Source organism: Neofelis nebulosa, chromosome 17 (genome assembly GCF_028018385.1).
Source record: "Neofelis nebulosa isolate mNeoNeb1 chromosome 17, mNeoNeb1.pri, whole genome shotgun sequence".
NCBI lineage: Eukaryota > Metazoa > Chordata > Mammalia > Carnivora > Felidae > Neofelis > Neofelis nebulosa.
Genome location: NC_080798.1, coordinates 45,417,804 through 45,437,081, shown reverse-complemented (window position 1 = coordinate 45,437,081; position 19,278 = coordinate 45,417,804). Strand labels below are relative to the sequence as shown.

The window sequence follows — 19,278 nt, the reverse complement described above, 5'->3', positions numbered from 1 at the left end:
ATCAGAAAGCTGTCCTTAAAAAATCATGTCACAAGTTTTGATCATGCGAAGAACTGCTTAAGAGGAATCAGGGGGCCAGGACTGGCTGAGCGATACCCAAACCCAGGTACCTGGTAGAGAACCAAGCCCCGGGCACCTCCTCCTACTCCCACCCAGGCCTGCCCCGCCCCATCCCGGCACAACCCTGGGGAGCAGGGCGGCACTCACCGTCTGTCACGGCACTGCCATTAGGCACGCTTCCCAGATCAACAGTTGGCCCGTCCAGGAAAATTGTCAGCTCACCGCCCGAGACAACACCGCCTTTGTTCTCCGTCTGCAGGTTCAGGGTCAGCTGCGTGTTCTCCACTGTTGAACACAAAAAGCAACAGGGATGGAGTAAAGCAAATGCACCCCACGTTAAGACTGGGTAAGTTGTAAGCCCTCATTTAACCTACTCTGGCGTCCCGGCAACATTTTCCTGCATCTTCAAATATGCCTCGGGGCGTGGAAAGAAGAATGGGAAGGAAGAGGTCTAATCGTCATCACTGTTGTATTAGATGGGTGGGAAAAGGCTGTACTCCTATTTTTCAAAACATTTTGTATCATTGGGTTAGCTACCTAATTTCTCCATGTCTTCTTTGTCTGCTTGTACTCGAAGAACCATGAGAAGAGCAAAGAGAAATTGCTGGCATCCGGAGGAAGGAGTCACAAGCCAGCAACCCCCCTGCCCATATAGACAGACAATGGTGGCAAAAAAAAGAGAAACAGGTCAGGAGACCCTGAGGCAGTGTCATCAGGAGTCATCTCTAGATGAAGGATTTGCAGGGGCTTCTTCTCTTATTTGTGTTAGAAAGTATTACTTGTTTTGAATTTTCACTCCTGAGGAGGTCTCACTTTGAAATGAGGAAAAAACGTTAAGCAATGAAAGTTTAATAAAGGTAAGTCAGCTCCACAATCGTCCCGTGGCCCTGGGTTAGTCCGTTAGGATAAACCAGCCACAAAGGGGGTCTACAACCGAGGTGGGAAGGCACCTCGGGGTCACCCAGCCCCTGGGACACCAGGCAAAGTCAGCCCTGTGGGCAAACAAGAAGAATCGTGGAACCACAGCAGAAAAAAGGAACAAACTGACACGAGGCAGATGCCCCAAAGCCTACGTGGGCTAGAAACCGCGGCACAAGCGCCCCCCGACTCCCCACCAGCAGGCCCGGCCACACAGAACAGCTTCCACCCAGTTACTGCTCGGGAGCTACAACCTCCAGCTCAGGGCTATTCGGTAATTACCAAGAGAGCAGCGTTTATGAGGATTTCCAAAGGGCCTTCCCACATCTTACAAAACCAGACTACAAAAGAGCCACATACTCCAACCTCCTTCCCCACCCACCGCCCACCAAACCGCCACTTTATTTTATCTCTGAGTTGCCACTAGATTATTATAAGCTATCTCCCTGGTCCTCTAGAACAAGGCAGGGTATGCATAAATAAGTATCTCTATGAGCACTTTCTAGAAACAACCTCTCCCCCCAACTAAAAAAGCCTGTCCCAAATCAAAATACAAACACAGTCCTTTAAGAACTTAGGAAAAGTCTGGATCAATTCAGGATCTACTATAATAATGTGGGAACCAGTTACCCTTTGGGTTTTCAAGTTCTCCTAAGTGTCTCTCCCTTACCTTAATCTCTCTTCCCTGAAATGGATCTCTCCAAATCCTTTGGAGTCTGTTGCTATTTTCGGTCACTTTCACTCAGGAACTTGGTGAGTTCCAAATATTTATATAAAATAACACTTGTAATCTGAAAACTAGTTCCTTCAAAAGTCCAGCAGTCAGGAAAGAACTGAGGCCTTTTGACAACCAGCACCCTTTGCCAGCCATGCAAATGAGCCACCTCGGAAGTCAAGCCTCCAGCCCTAGCCTTGCTTTCAGATGACTATGGTCCAGCCAATGTATGGACTACAGCCTCATGAGAGATCCCTGGCCAGATTTCCCAGCTCAGCCACTCACAAATCTTGACCCACTGAAACCAGGAGACAACAAACGTTTATTATTGTTGTTTAAAAGAAAAGTCAAGGGTGTCTGCCTACTTATTATGCCGAGATCCAGGGCCCAAGTAGAGCACAGAGTTCAGGAGGGGCGTGTGCCAGGGAGACTGGCTTCAAATCTCACTTTTACTACGTGGTGCTTGTAGTGTTGTGCAAATTACTTAACATGAGCACCAGTCGCCCCATCTGGAAAACAGGAGCACCCCATGGGCTCCTAATAAGCTGTCATTTTTATTATCTCCCTGTTGACTTTCCTGTTTCTAGGCTGAAGAGTCCCAGTTCTCTTGGTCTACCTTGTTCACTGCAAAGTTGCGCCTCTCTTGACCTTTTGGAGCCTTTTCTGGGTTGCAGCAACAAACTCCAAAAAGTCTTCTAAGGTGAGCTACTTAGAAGATGAACTGTTTTCTCATCTTGTTTCCAGGACACTTCCTAAAGATGCCCATCCTTTTGGATTCAGCACACCAGCCTTGGAAATGTGCTGGGATGAGTATTCAGAAGGGTTCCGTGATTCCTTTCTTAGTGCCTCAAAGGCCATTATTTTACAAATGTAGTGTGGGCATGTCGTCCCCTCCTTTCTGGAGGGGTGATAATGCTCAACGGGAAGGCAGAGGCAGCCCAGGCCTCTTGTTGCTAATTTCAAGCTCCTGACAGTCACACTGCCATGGTCCTCTGACAGAAGCCACAGGCATAACTTGACTTTTTCTCTACATGGTCTCATCTCAAGGCTCCAACTTAGCTCTTCTCTTCTGGTTTACCCATTAATCATGTCCAGTAGAGTCATTATATACCAGTAGGCTCAGAAGCTACCTTGCGACGCCCTGAAATACATTTTATCTTCAAAAAAAGCCAGTGGGAAGGGACGTCTTTCCCCCTTCAACAAAACTTGGGAGACCATAATGCTCCACTGTTCTATTCGCTAAAAAGAGAGACAGAGTCGGAGATATCTCTGGCCATCACTGTCAGAGCCAAGTGATCAAATGAAGCATCGCTAACAGCAAGACCACCCGACACACAAACTTCATGACGTGACACAGGATGAGGTACACAACATCGCTTTTTTAGGTAACTTTTTTAAGTTTATTTTTTATTTATTTTGAGAGAGAGAAATAGAGACCAAGCAGGGGAGGGGCAAAGAGAGAGGGAGACAGAATCCCAAGCAGGCCCCAAGCTGTCAGCGCAAAGCCTGACGAGAGGCTCCAACTCACCAACTGTGAGATCGTGACCTGAGCTGAAGTCAAGAGTCAGACACCTAACCGACTGGACCACTCATGCACCCCGCAACATCACTTTTCAAGTCTTCTTTCTAAAAGCATTTAGCCTGAATCCAACTAATCCACTAAATCTCCTTCCCAATTTGCAGGAAATATAGGGACAGAGAAATTCACAATACCACGAGGAAGCAATCAGACAAATCCAGAATATGGGACACATATATAATATCCTGGACTCTTCAAAAAGACAATGTCATTACACTGCTTCTTTTCTAAAAAGAGGGGCAAAAGGACACCTAGGTGGCTCAGTCAGTTAAGCATCCAACTCTTGAGATTTTGGCTCAGGTCATGATCTCATGGTTCATGGGATTGAGCCCCATGTGGGGCTCTGTGCTAACAGCGCAGAGGAGCTTGGGATTCTCTCTCTCTCTCTCTCTCTCTCTCTCTCTCTCTCTGCCCCACCCCAGTCCATGCACTGTCTCTCAAAATAACTAAAATCTTTAAAAACTTACCAAAAAAAAAAAAAAAAGAAGGGCAAGGAGACTCTTCTAGATTTAAAGAAATATAGGGGTGCCTGGGTGGCTCAGTCGGTTGGGCGTCCGACTTCAGCTCAGGTCACGATCTCGCGGTCCATGAGTTCGAGCCCCGCGTCGGGCTCCAGGCTGATGGCTCAGAGCCTGGAGCCTGCTTCCGATTCTGTGTCTCCCTCTCTCTCTGCCCCTCCCCCGTTCATGCTCTGTCTCTGTCTCAAAAATAAATAAATGTTAAAAAAAAAAAAAAAAAGTAAAGAAATATAACCACCAAACGTTATGCAATGTTTTACCAAACATCGGCTTGAAAAGTATTCCTGGGGCAATTGGAGAAATTTACATCCAGACTGGATATTAAATGATGTATGAAACGACTGCTAATTTTCCAAGGTTCAATGTGAATGTCATTCTCGGGAGATGCAAATTATGCAAGTATTCTCAGATGGTTTTATAGGAGAATACGCTGAAGTTTTTTGTTTTTTTTTTTTAATTTTTTTTTCAACGTTTTTTATTTATTTTTGGGACAGAGAGAGACAGAGCATGAACGGGGGAGGGGCAGAGAGAGAGGGAGACACAGAATCGGAAACAGGCTCCAGGCTCCGAGCCATCAGCCCAGAGCCTGACGCGGGGCTCGAACTCATGGACCGCGAGATCGTGACCTGGCTGAAGTCGGACGCTTAACCGACTGCGCCACCCAGGCGCCCCAAATACGCTGAAGTTTTTAGGAATGAGGTGCCATGGTATCTGCAGTTTACCTTCAAATGGTCAGGAAAAAGAATACACACACCCACAGGCTCACATGTGTCGGCAAAACAAAGGCAGCAGCGTGCTAGCAAGGTCTAGGTGGAGGGCCTCTGGGTGTGCGCTGTATTACTCTTTCCATTCTCCTGTAGGTTTGAAATTTTCATAATAAAAAAGTTGGAAAAGGGCTTTTTTAAATTGGCAGGGCTATTAAAAAATTAAGCCTCTGAGAACAGAACTCCCCATTATTCTCTTTGAAAAAAAATACCTGAGCCAGGGGAGCCCTACAATGCATAATGGGACTAAAGAAACCATTAGTTAATTGAGTGACAGACCTGAGCATACCGGGGAGGCTGAAAGAAGTAAGTGTGGCTGGAAAACATATACTGGAATCCCAGCTATAAATAGCAGCATTAGCCACTTGGTCTCCGGGGCCCTCGGGTTTCACTACAGCCACACTGACGACTCCACAAAGGGCCTTTCTCCTGCAGCATGTCGTCCTGCTGCCTTGTGAGGCGCTGCTCAAAAACCAGGAAACTGATGGAAGAACGGGTACGGTACAGTGATTTTGCCTAGGAAGCGCACCTCGTCAGGCCCCCTCCACCTGTGGTCACGCAGTTCACGGACGTGGAGCGAGCACCTCCTAGTCTCGTCCCTGAGATTAAACAGAAACAAAACAGACAAAAACGCCGTGCCTGGGTGTTTCTATTCTAGTTGGGAGACACAAACAATAAGCAGGCTTTTTGGTTTTTGTTTTTTAAGAAAATTGCATAATCTGTTAGAAGGTGGCAAGTGCAGGAGAAACACCAGTGAGGAAAGCGGGTGGTGAGTGCTGGAGGTGGGAGGAGGACCTGCAGCCATGAGAAAATGTCCCTGGGAAGGCAACAACTAAGCAGAGACCAAAAGAAGAATGGGGCAGGGGAGGCCACGTAGGTATCCAGGGAAGAATCTTCTAGGTGGAGAGAAAAGGAAGCGCAGAGGCCCCACGTGGGAGCATGTGTGAGGAATGGCAAGGAGGCTGGTATGGCTGGAATGGCCGAGGGAAGACAAGAGCAGGACATGAGGGCAGTAGGTAGGTAACCAGAGGCCACAAGGAGACCCTTGGAGCTCTTGCAAGGTCTCTGGAGTTTACTCTGTGTGAGATTGGGAGCCATTAAGGGATCGTGAGCAAGGAAGGGACGTGACTGGTGCTGTAGTGCTATCACTCAGGCCACGGGAGGAGCAAGGGCAGAAGCACATGAGACCTGGTAGGAAGTCAGTACAATATTCCAGGCCGGAGCAGATGATGGGTTGGGCCAAGGCCATGGCAACACCTTCTGGGAACACAGTGGTTAACGAAGACTCTACCCTGGCCTCCTCCCTAGCATGTGTTAGGAAAGACCCATGACTCCCACCAAGCACATGGGGCCCCCAGACCCTTGGAATGAAAGCTTTGGGCAAGATGATGGGCAGGCACTGCAAAAAGCGCCAACTCAGAGCATGGCCAGAGGAAGTCTGATTCAGTTACGGCCAAATGGAACATATATAATGAAAATATTCCGCTGGCAGGAGACTTCAGTTCTCTGAGAAAGCCAAGGTCCCAGTTAGCGCATGCTAATAACTTCAGCAATCAGCAAATGTACTTCTTCGGTTATGGGACTGTGCCCTTCTGTTCCGTTCTAAGTACTAACTGGCTATCCATACCACATAATGCTGTGTTATGAAGGTCAACAGACCGCAGGAGAGCCGGACATTAGAATCTAGGGGATAAGAACTTGCAAACTCTCAAGGACCGTGCCAGGAGAACACTGAGCAAGCTAGCATGCCAAGAGAGACCAGCAGACATTGGGCACCACCACCTCATCAGAAAGGAAAAAGAAGAACCCAACCAGATTGAGCATTTTGATCTGCCTATGAGTTTACAGGAGACACAGGGGGACAGAGGAACATGTCAAAACACACTTCAGGAACATAAACAGCACAATCCTTAAAAGGTGAGAAACCACAAGACAAACTGTCCATTTTCTTCAACAATCAACTTTGAGGGGTAAAAAGAGGAAGGAGAACATATTGGTTAAAAGGGACTGAAGAGACCTATCAGCATTACTTATATCCTGATTCAAACAAACCCATGGTAGAAAAGAAACTTTGTAAGACAACTGGGGAAACGTAAGCCGGGCTAGATATTTGATGATATTTCAATAACTATCAGTATGCTTTTTAGGTATGAAATTGGCATTATGGTTATGGGAGCCCTTATCTTTTAGAACCACATAGTAAAATACTTATGGATGAAACACACCTGGGGTTTAAGGAAAAACAACCCAGCGGAGACTGGGGTAAGGAGTAAGATGAAACAGGGATGGCTGTCGGTAGGCGGCTGTGGAGCTGACTGACAGGCTCACAGGGGTCCACAGGCTGTTCTTTCCACTTTCACGTATGCTTGACACTTTCCAGAACAGTTTTTATTTTCAAGCCAGCATACCTCAGGCACAAACAGTGAATGAAACCAACTAAAATTCTTCTAAGAGTTCAATATCACACGTGCAGTTTGAAATACAAAAAGGTAGGGAATGTATAAACAAGCTGCTTCAGGAGTAACTCCTACTTTTATTTTTCCTTTACTTCAAAGCCTCAGATTTGCAAGTGGCTTCTGGTTAATAATTTCCTACTGGGAAGAGCAGTTATGTGCAATAAAGATGAGTAATATTTTTCTAAGAGTGACTTTTTCCCTTTCTTGACTTGGACTTGTTAATATGCTTTTTGCATATGGTACCAATAAGTATAGATAAATAGGGCATGGAAGTTGCCTTCCTTATTCCAACAAAATAAAAAACTATGTAAACCAGAACTGCCAAAATGTGCCACTATTAATGCGATTCAGTTATGAAATCCAGAACTCCTGCCTGGACAGTTTCACTGCAGTGTATGAAGGAACGTTCTACTTTAGAATCTTCTGTCATCACTGCTTCCTCCGGCTCCCACACCACCAAAACTTATGTGCACGTACACACATTATCTTTGAAAAGGAAGAATCTTGTTTTTTTGTTTTCTTCCTAACTCTGAATACAAATGTAAGGATTTACCTGGAAATATGAGAAAAATAAAACCAGACACAAAAGTAGGATACCTTTAAGGAAGGCTAAGTACTCTCAGGTCAAGCATCTCGGAAGCCCGATGAAGATGTGATTGATTTGGCCTTAACAGAGCTGCTCAGTGGAACAAACAACCTTCTTCCTGTCTCCTCCTGCCCCCCAATCCCATAGGCCCATCAAAAGAAAGTGAAAATAAGCAGGGCATTCATTAACAGGTCAGTGTTCATTCTACACATAGCTGTGAAACACTGGTGCACAGAGGAACGGAACAGGAGGAAATTCCAGAAGGGCAGAGAGTAAATAGTCTCCTTTCCATTCCCCGCCTCCCTGTAACTCAGACACACACAGGATGGAGTGTACCCCAGATTTAAAGAGAACACTCTTTCACATTCCCTTTGCAGTAAAGGAAGCCAGAGGCTTCCAGGATTTACTGTTATGATGTCTCTTTGGCTTCCAAACTTAGCCAGAGCCTAACAAGAGAAAGTCTTTTCTAGCAAGCTAGCATCAGATCATAAACACTGGAATTCTTATTGGGGTGACAATGTTGACTCTGCTTCACCCCACCTCTCCTCGGCCCCCATCACTGATGATTTGGCAGGCTCTTCCCAGAACACAGGGTGCAAGTAAGAATCTACTTTGGCCTCGAGACTCTTCTGTATGCTGCTGCTGGGAGTCCCTCAACGATCTCGAAATGAACCCCCAGGTCTACTGGGGGTTCCATTAACTCCTTTAGAAATGAAAGTAGCTTCATTTTATGAAGCCAATTTGTAAATTTTTATTTTCTCTCTTTCTTTCTTGTTCATTCACTCAAGAAGCATTTTCTGGGCATCCACTATCCGCCTGACACTGTGCTAGAAGCTGGGTTATAATGAAGAATGAAAATAGACTAAGTCTCTGCATTTAGGAACCTCACAAATCAGTTGAGAGAAACAAATAAATAATCTAGCAGAGAAATATAAAGTTGCAACTGTATTAGCAGATTCCATGCAAGACATCAGTGTCCCATGAGCACTGGATAGCTGGCCTCATCAGTGCATCAGGAAGTTTCCTGAGGAACTGACAACTCAACTGTGCTCTGAAGTTTCAAGCATACAATTAGCGTGTTGAAGGGTGGGGTGGAGTGAAGAGGAAGACCATTTCAGGCAGAGGAAACACCAGGTGCAAAGGCCTTGTGGCACAATGAGCTGGATGAATTTAGGAAACTAAACAGAGATGGAATTGTGATCCAAATGGGGTAGAAGATCCAGATGGTGGCCATACACTGCAGTGCCTTGTGGGTCCGCCATGTTGAAAAGTTCTTCTCTATCTTAAGAGCAGCAGCAAGCTACTTAAGGGTTTTTCATCAAGGTGTGACAAGATCAGCTTTGTGATTTCAAAAATCATTCTGTCTGCACACAAACTGGAAAAAGGACAGAAGTAAGGAGGCCAAAGGAAAACACAGCAGAGGTGGAGACGAAAGAGGTAGGCAGACTTGCAGACTTGCAAAGGTGAAAACCAAGAGAACCAGAAAACAGATTAGCAAAGTAAGTGGGCAAGGAGGATAGAGGTATCAAAGATGACTGATAAGCTTCTAAGTTACCTAACTGGACAAATGGTGGGTCTACATATTGAAATATGGAACAATGGAAGGGGATCAAGTCTGGGGAAGTGGCGATGAGGTCAGATTTGGACATGTTTCTGGCATATCCACAAGGAGACAGCAGGAAAGTGGGCAGGTACGTAAATATGGAGCTCAGAGGAGAGATCGGAGTTGGAGATTCAAACCTATGGGTCATCTGCACGTGGTGGTTATGCATAAAGAAGAGGTATGGGTGGGAATGTGATCACAGAAGACGGAATGATAGGAAACTCAGTTAACAGTCAAAAAGATGAAGATGACCTTACAAAGACAGAGAACACTCAAGAGAGGCAGCAGGAAAATAAGGAAGGATTCCTGAGAAGGCAGGAAACATGGGCTCCGAAGCATGGATGGAGAATCAGTCCTTAGACAGTAGGAAGGGGGACAGCTCCCCCACCAGAGGAAAGAGAGAGGAGGCAGTAGGCACACGTATCCTCATTTCGGTACATGACAGATCCATCGATCATGATCATCTTTATTTCTTTTGATTCATGCCAAAAGCCAAAGCCCATGCAGGAACAGACATTTTCCTTTACTTACCAAAAAAAAAAAAAAAAAAAAGCGCACGGCATGTACTTTTCAGAACGACCTATTCGTCACAGCCATCCACTCAGTAAGGTACATTAGAGCCAGAGTCTTTCTTGAACCAACTGAGGGTCCTTTTAACACAGAATACATCTGTCTTGGTAAACCTCACCATGTGTCAAGCTGTAGCACATGCTTTAATTTTTTAAGTGATTCAGGGGCAATAAATACAGATCTGGGGAAGTAAAGTCTTTAGAATAAACTGTCAATCCATGAGTTACTGCTGCTTTGTCATCAGAGCTCCTCATCCCCAATGGGAAGGAGAGTCCTCACACCCACGAACGGCAATTCCTAGATTCCTAGATCGGAGCCACCCTAACAGCTCATCCATTCTCCGTGCCCTCAAGGAACCTCAGCAGCCACACCACCTCTCCCTGTGGCACGGGATCAAAACCATGTTTATAAACATGGCAGGGGCAGGCTTCCAGTGAACAAACCTCCTTTTCAACGGTCTTTAAATACAAAATGTAGAAGCCTGGCCAGAAGAGAACTTTTACGGTTAAGATTCTGCTTTTAAAAATGCAGCAGTTATAAACTTCCAGTTACAAGATAAGTAAGGACTGGGGATGTAATGTACAACATGGTGACTATACTTGATACTGATCTATTTGAAAGTTACTAGGACAGTAAATCTTAAGAGTTCTCATCAAAAGGAGAAAAACATGTTTTCTTTTTTCTTTCTGTATCTGAGATGATGAATGTTAAGTAAACTTGAGGTAATCACTTCACAATAAAAAAAATCTCCTTTTTAAAAAACTGCTTTTTAAAAATTACAATTTCTGGGTGCCTGGGTGGTTCAGTCAGTTAAGTGTCTGACTCTTGGTTTCGGCTCAGGTTATGATCTGACAGTTCGTGGGTTCAACTCCCACATCAGGCTCTGTGCTGACAGCAGAGAGCTTGCTTGGGATTCTCTCCGTCTCTCTCTCTCTCTCTCTCTCTCTCTCTCTGCCCCTCCACCCTATGTCTCTCTCACTCTCAAAATAAATAAAACTTTAAAATATAATGAAATAAATAAAAATTATAATTTCAGATGAGTGAAATATGCCACAATGAAGATATGGATTAATGATGATCGAGAGTGTACAAGAACCTGGAAAATTATTCATACTACATATGTTAAGTCAAAGAAAGAACATGATGGGGGGTTCAGTCGCTTAAGTGCCCAACTCCTGGTTTCACCTCAGGTCATAATCTTACGATTCACTGAGTTCCAGCCCCTCATCAGGCTCCGTGCTGACAGTGCAGAGGCTGCTTGGGATTCTCTTTCTCCCTCTCTCTCTGCCTCTCTCTCTCTCTCTCTCTCTCTCTCTGGCTTGCTCTCACTCTCTCTCAAAAATAAGTCAATCCAAAGCGGGCTCCATCCTGACAGCAGAGAGCTCAATGCGGGGCTGGAACTCATGAACCGTGAGATCATGACCTGAGCCGAAGTCAGCGCTTAACCAACTGAGCCACCTAGGCGCTCCCAAAATAAATAAACTTAAAAAAAAAAAAAAAAAAAGAACATGATGTTATAGAAAGCACCTATTATTAAAATCCCATAAAAATAAATATGTAAAGGGACAAAGAAATAAATTAAGCAGAGAAAAACTGTAAGTTGTGCTTCAAGAGTAAGATTATGAAACACAGGTTTTATTTTTTAATTTCCATTATCTGCATAGTGGATATATTTTTTTCTTAATTTCCACATCACTTAGACATGTATACAGGAAGTGTTTACAAATGAAATGACATGTTATCTATTATTTGCTTTCAAATATTCCCCCAAAAAGTGGGGTCTGGAGGCAAAAGACAATCTGACATGCTGATCCTTCTTAAAAGTGGGTAACAAGTACAAGATACTTAATTATACTATTCTGTCTATTTCATTTATGTTTGAAACCTCCCATAATAAAAAGTTTTAAAAAGTCCCATGTATACTATGTAATATTGCCTTCACAATAAATAATATTAACTTAAAAAATAAAAAATAACAACAGCATGCTTACTATGAAAACCTGAAAACAATACAGACAGGCAAAATATGACACCTGCCCCATAAGTACGCACATTCCAAATCCCTTCCCCAGGATATAACTCATGATTGTCAACCTTGTGTGAAGTCACTGTACGTGCAAACACCGGCACAAATACATATAACAACCACATGTGCAAAACTGACTTCGTCCTAGAAAAGTTGTACCCTTTGATTTCTCACTTAATGTGTTCTATGAATTTTTAAAAATGTATACAGAAGCAGTCTATCCACACAGTGGGGTTTTAGGAATGCGGGAGGGGCATGTTCAAGGTGAATTCAGCCTTGACTGGAATGCCCCCCTCCACGAGAGTGAATGTATGTAATGTATGCATAAACACTAATTAAGGGAAGCGGGGAGGAGGGGAGGAAGGGAGGAAGGGAGGAAGGGAGGAAGGGAGGAAGGGAAGGAGGGTAGGCACAGACATCATCTGAGAAATGTGTGCCGTGCTGGCCTGACAGCAATGTGAAAGTGCCCACCCTGTACCTAACAGTGGCACTGACTGCCACCCATCTAACCGTGCCATGCGTGCTCTGGTGCAGGATCATTTGCCCCTCCAACATACCACTCTGCGACAAGAATAAGCGTCCCACTCTAAGAAAAATACTCATAGCACCCTGGAACACTTAAGGAAAAGGGAAAATAATACACTCAAACGAGATGAATGAGGTTCAATCCTAACACTGCTGCAGCAGCCACACCATCTCCCCTGGGAGAACCTAGGAGACCAGAACGGACAATCAGGCGGGAGCCGCTGTCAAATAACTGCAAAGTAGAGGCTTGAACATTAGAAGAAATGTTTCAGGGGTTGTTTGTTTGTTTGTTTGTTTGTTTGTTTGTTTTTGCAAGGGGAAGGAAACAGCTCGTATCCGGGCAACAGTCTCATTTTCCTATCATCGATTCTGGGCTCTCTGCAAGGCCACCATTTCATGCCTATAACAGCTGTCAGTTTAGGAGCGGAATGCTATGTGGCTGATGAGAAACAGCGTGGGTCCTCTAGGACGTGGCACTATGCCTCTGTGGAGCAGGCTTAAGAGGAATGAGAGACATTTCTAGAACTGTACAAATAGTACAGTCCTATACCAGCAACCTGATTTAGGAGAAAAGTTTCTCAAGTCTTCCTTGAGTAACAACCTCTAGACCTGCATTGTCCAAGGGGGGAGCCCTGAGCCACATGTGGCCACAGAGCACTATAAATGTGGCCAGTCCAGACTGAGATGTGCTGGGAGTGTAAAACAACACACCAGATTTCAAACACATCATCACACACACACACACACATACACACACACACACAGCAAAATATCTCAATAATAGCTTTCTTTATATTGATTATATAGTAAAATGATAATATTAAGGATATATTGGGGTAAATATTTTTTTAATGCTTATTTATTTTTGAGAGAGAGAGAGAGACAGAGACAGAGACAGAGTGCAAGCAGGGGAGGGGCAGAGAGAGAGAGACACACACACAGAATCCAAAGCAGGCTCCAGGCTCAGAGCTGTCAGCACAGAGCCCCCCACGTGAGGCTCGAATCCACAAATTGCAAGGTCATGACCTGAGTCAAAGTTGGACGCTTAACCGATTGAGCCGCCCAGGTGACAAGTGGACTAAATAAAATACATTATTAAAATTAATTTCACATTTGTTCTCATTTTTACTTTTTTTTTTCTTTTTAATTTTTTTTAACGTTTATTTATTTTTGAGATAGAGAGAGACAGAGTGTGAGCGGGGGAGGGGCAGAGAGAGAGGGAGACACAGAACCGGAAGCAGGCTCCAGGCTCTGAGCCATCAGCCCAGAGCCTGACGCAGGGCTCAAACTCACGGACCGTGAGATTGTGACCTGAGCTGAAGTCGGACGCTTAACCGACTGAGCCACCCAGGCGCCCCTCATTTCTACTTTTTAATTTTTTTTTTAATTTATTTATTTTGAGAGAAAGAGTGCAAGCACATGAGGGGCAGAGAGAGAGAGGGAGAGAGAATCGCAAGCAGGGATCCCATTCAGCGTAGAGCCCGACTCGGGGCTCGATCTCACAACCTTGAGATCACATCTTGAGCCAATATCAAGAATCGCACACTTAATAGATTGATTTACCCAGGGACCCCTGTTTTCACTTTTTTTAATGTGGCTACTAGACAATGTTAAATTCCATACACGGCTCACATTGTATTTCCAGAGCTGCTCCCGTGTCTCCTCCCTGCCATTTTTTGGTCATAACCTTGAGTAGCTCTCAGTGACCACGCCTGCTGGCCCCAAGGGCCATCTCTGTGTGACCCGACTGCACCAAGTTCATTGCTGTCTCAAAGCTTCCCATTTGCTGTTCCCTCAGCCTGGAATGCTCAGAGGCATCCCTTCTCAGCCTCTGGAGTCCTAGTGCTGCCTCCTCAGGGAAGTCTTCCTTGACACCCCCTCTCTCTCCCAGGACAGGTTAAGTGCTCAGTGGAACAGTCCCAGAGCATCTTGTATTTCCCTCCATCGTGTCCACCACAACGGGGCCAGTGTGCACCCGTACTTGTTTAACATCTGTCCGTTTTCCTCCCCAGACCCTAAATTCCAGGACCGTGCCTTGTTCACTGCCACATCTCTAGCATCCAGCCCAGAGCTCAAGGTAAAAATTTACTATGTGAGGGGCACCTAGGTGGCCCAGTCGGTTTTGCGTCCAACTCTTGGTTTCAATTCAGGTAATGATCTTGCAGCTCATGGGCTTGAGCCCCATATCACGCTCTGCCCTGACAGCACAGAACCTGCTTGGGATTCTCTCTCTCCCTCTCTCTGCACCTCTGTTGCTCGCTCGCTCTCTCAAAATAAATAAATATTTTTTAAAATTTACTATGTGAAAAAAAATAAAAATAAAAATAAAATTTACTATGTGAGGGGCATCTGGGTGGCTCAGTTGTAAGCAATGGACTCTTAATTTCAGCTCAGGGCATTATCTCATCATTTGTGAGGTTGAGCCCCACATTGGGCTCTGTGCTGACAGCACAGAGCCTGCTTGGGATTCTCTGTCTCCGCTCTCTCTCCTCAAAAATAAATAAACTTTAAAAAATATTGACTATGTGAATGCTTATAAGTAAACTTCATACCCACCCCCTGCTCCCAGCAGGTCTCACAAACGTAAGAAAATGCCTATAGAGATTTCCTCTCCTCCAAACCCCTGCTCCAACACTGAGAAAACGTTATATCTAAAAGGAAAAAACGAAAATGGGGGGAAAAAATGTCCTGACCACCTACTACAGACTAAAAGGCAAAAGGTCACAAATATACCTCCAGGAAAAAAAAGGGGGGGTGGGGGGGACCAGCCTTGGCCATCATTCATGTTTCGAAGGGAAAAAAAAAAAAAATAAATCACTCTTTGCTCAAATACATGTTCCCAGGAGACTGACTGACTTCCAAAACCAATAGGCTTACAGAACACTCTAGATGCAGCAATAAACCCCAGGCTACGCCGAGGCAGCCACGTACAGGAGAAGGGATTCCTGACAGAAAGCTTTTCTTCTTTCTTCAAGTGAGGTTTCACAAGGCAACCTCAATGCCGGTGACACAGAAAGCAGGTCTGTTTTAACATTCACTGCCGGGGCCTGTGTGTTTACTTTTGAGACTCCTGGCTAAAAGGACCTTTTCTTTCAAACAGCTCTCCGCGGACACCAAAGCCACGAACTAGGCCCGGCTGTAACTTTGAGCAACTAGGGACGTGGGGGTGGGGGAGGGGGGTGCTTCTGGCTTCTTCGGGAATTCCTTGAGGTTCTGGCTTGGCCGTATCTGCCCGAGGTGCAGATGATGGAAAGCAACATACAGAGAGCTTTTCAGAGACTATTAAAGGCGGTTTTAAATCCCGGTGCCTGGCATCTGGTGCCAATCAGGAAAACAGTAGTCAGTCACTGATGCAACTGCAAGCAGATCGAGGCAAAATCAAACAAAGGCTTGCATTTGGAGGCTGGAGGCAGACTCAGCCTGACGCCTCCCCAGAGCAGGCACCCGGTATGACCCGGGTCCCTCAGAGGGGAGCCATGATGCTCACCACAAAATACCTAAGTCACAATAAAAGGCGTATATCCTCACTAATCAAACTAGGTACATGTAATATTTTGTCTGTCGATCTATCTATCTATCTACAGATAGTGAACAAAAATCTAACAACGCCTGCCCCATGAAGCTTACACTGCAGCTATACAGGACAAGGAGTGAGATCAAATACACAGTATTATACAGGGATGTGGCTAAAAATAAAATAAAGCAGGGAAAGGAACAGGGAATGTTGGGTAGAAAGGAATCGCAACTAAGACAGTTTGGCGAAGACCACATATTGTACGATGCCATTTTTACAAAAGGTCCAGAAAAGGCACATCTACAGACACGGAAGATAGATTCATGGTTGCCAGAGGCCAGGGGGTGGAAACAAAAACTAATGGTAAGTGGGCACAAGGAATCTTATTGGGGTGATGGAAAAGTTCATGGTAACGTTGCACAGCTTGGTAAAATTTTTTAAAAGCACTGAATTGTATGCTTCCGAAAAAGAAAGAATGGCCAGGGAAAGCCTCACTGAGGTGAGTAGCCTGGAAGCGGGTGAGGGACTAAAGCCATGAGGCCACACGAGGAAGCATAGTCCAGGAAGAAGGGAAGGCCAGTGCCAAGGCCCTATGGCAAGAACAGCAATGGGTTAGAAGAAGAGCGAGGAGGCTTGGGGACCAGGAGGAGGCTTTGCAGAGGGGAGAATGGTTGAGATGAGGTAACAGAAGAGTTAACAGGAGGATCAGGGACGGCCTTTTAGGTCACCTGGGGAAGATTTTAGTTTGTACTTGTAGTGCATGGGACAACCACTGCAGGAGGGATATGATGTGGCTTGAGTCTGGGTTGTTCTGGCTGCTGGGTTCAAAAGGTGTACTGTAGGGAGACAAACACAGGCCTCCTGACAGCTGAAAAGAGGGATCTGGACATGGGTGATGGCAGCATTCAGGGTGAGAAATGGCCAGGTCCTCAAACATATCTCAAGGGTAATGCAGGCGGGACACACTGACTGGATGTGGGTTGTAACAGAAAGAGTAACATCAAGGAAGACACAAGGTTCTTAGCCCGAGTGAGACCGAATCACCATTGCCTGAGCTGGAGGAAGCTGTGGGCAAGCGAGTAGCTTGGCTTTTAACATATTAATTTGAAGATGTTAATTAGACATCTGGAAACACAGTCTTTGGCTGGCAAGGGAGAGGCCCAAGCGGCACAATACAGGTGTCCAGACAGAATTTAAAGCCACGATGCCACGTGAAATCACGAAAGGCAGTGGTGTGAATGAACAAATGGATGCAGGACTAAGCCATCCCGGAGTATCCCAATGTTTCCAGACTGGCGACGAGTAAACCAACAAAGATCAATGAACAGGAGTGGCCAGAAAGACAAAAGAGCAGTCAGGTGTGGTGTCCTGAAAACCAAGTGGAAGCCGTAGGTCCCGAGGAGGAATCGACTCGTTGCATCCAATCTGTCGGGCAAGTGAGATGAGGATGCGAAATGATCATCAGATTTCACAACGGGGAGGTGAATGAAGCAGTGTGAAGCAGGGCAAGGAGGGCAAAAGACTTCCTGGAAGTTTCTCAAGAAGAAAAGAGGAGAGGAGGAAAGAAAAGAGACGCAAATTAAAATGATGAAAGGTAATTGTTTTTCACTTAAGAGACCTGGCAGAAGTTAAAAACGTTCACAGGCCCCAGCACCACTCATGAGACAGGAACCAGGTACAGGTGCACACGCTCAGCAAGCATGTGAAATGGCCAAGGCTTTGCAGCGGGGCCCAGTATTCAGGCATCAAAAACCTTGAAACATGCCCGCCCTTGGGCCCAGCAATTGCATGTCTAGGAATTTACTGACTTAAGGAAAAAAAAAAAAAAAAAAAAAAAAAAAAAGGACAGGAGCACAGAGATCTCTTTACAAGAATTGACCCCAAAAAACCTCTTGCTTATACCAGTAAAAGAACAGAAAAGGCTAACAATAGGAGATTGGTTAAATTATGGTGCGTTCATCCCAAAAAACTGATACTATAGTCATTAAAAATGGTCCAGTTTCATTAAGGTTAAAAAAAAAAATGGGTGAAAAAAAGCAAGTTACAAAGGAATATGCAGAGTGAGTTCCCATTTCAGGAAAAAAAAAGTTATACATACCTTCCCCCCTAAAAAAGGTTAGTGGATATATAACAAACGATTTATGGGGTTAGCTCTAAATAATAAAATTTTAAGTGAATTTAACCTTGGAAGGCAGTAGATGCAGAGAGGCTGTGGGAGCAAAAGGCCTGGGTTAAATCCACTGCGGGGCCTTGGGCAGGTTACATAACATGTGCCTACTTCCTCAGCCAAGGGGATGGCAATACACTCTACCTCACAGGCATGCAGGAGGACTAAGTTTTACCATATATATCTCACAAATTCAAAACAATGCCTCATATATACTAAAGCAATTCAGAATGGTTTTTGGCTTTCTTTTCAATCAGCATGAAAAAAATAATAATCGGAAAAACAACAACAACGTTTTCAGGTTTAGAGGCATGCATTATTTTTATAAGCAGAGAAATGAATAACATTTTCAATCTGGGGAGCAAGACGCAATTTCTCGGAAATTGTGAAACAAGTCCACGAGAAAGCTTGTGGCAGAGTGGAGCAAAAAAAAAGAAGTGAGTTCTGAAGTTTACACTTGACTGCACACACCCCACCCCCATAGAAGACAGAATCATGGATGCTGCCACTTTTGAGCAGTTTCTTCAAGAGTGAATGGAAGTGAGTGGCAAAGGTGGGAATCTCAATGGAAGGGTCGTACCTACTGAAAGGAGCGAGAGCAAGGTTACTGTAACTTCTGATGTGCCTTTTACCAAAAGTATTTGAAATATCTCGCCAAAAAATATTTGAAGAAGAATAATCTATGTGACTGTCAGCACATAGCTGCTAACAGCAAAGAGAATTAGGAACTGCGTTACCTCCAGATTAACCAGGACGAGGAAGAGGAGGAAGATGAGGATTAAAACTCATTTACCTGGAATATTCTGTATGAGTTCTTGAATAAAACTTGGGAACCAAAACAAAACAAGAAATTAATTTAAAAGATAAATATAAAATTGTTTTTAACTGTAGAGCAAAAAAAAAAAAAAAAAAAAATTTTTTTTTCTCATTTTCTCTCTTCTCCCCATGATGCAGGTTCCAAAGATCAGTAGTTTTATTTATCTTCCCGTTGAAAAACTGGAAAAACAGCACTGTGTTTACTTTAAAATAAATGCATTCACTGTCTGTCAGGCATGTTTCCTTGAGACATGCAGCCCACCCACCAGAATGCTCCATCCCTACGGAACAGGGAGGGAGGTGGCGCACCCCTCATGACTGGCCTATCTGTTCTGAAAATGTAAAGTTCCAAAACAACCCTCTGCTTATAAGATTTTTAAATAAATAGGGAGCTGTTTGCTTTCTTTTTTTTTTTTTAGCTACATGTGGGCAAAGAGACCGACAAAGAAAATGGAGAACAT

At 44.7% G+C, this 19,278-nt stretch overlaps 1 protein-coding gene across 1 annotated transcript in view; it reads right to left on the bottom strand.

The window, feature by feature from the left end:
• Positions 1-19,278, bottom strand: part of WWP2 (WW domain containing E3 ubiquitin protein ligase 2) — a 155,129-nt gene that overhangs the window by 86,433 nt on the left and 49,418 nt on the right. The window contains exon 5 of the mRNA XM_058707642.1: positions 208-345. Coding sequence (XP_058563625.1) covers positions 208-345 — 138 coding nt within the window. The remainder of the gene's footprint in view (positions 1-207; positions 346-19,278) is intronic.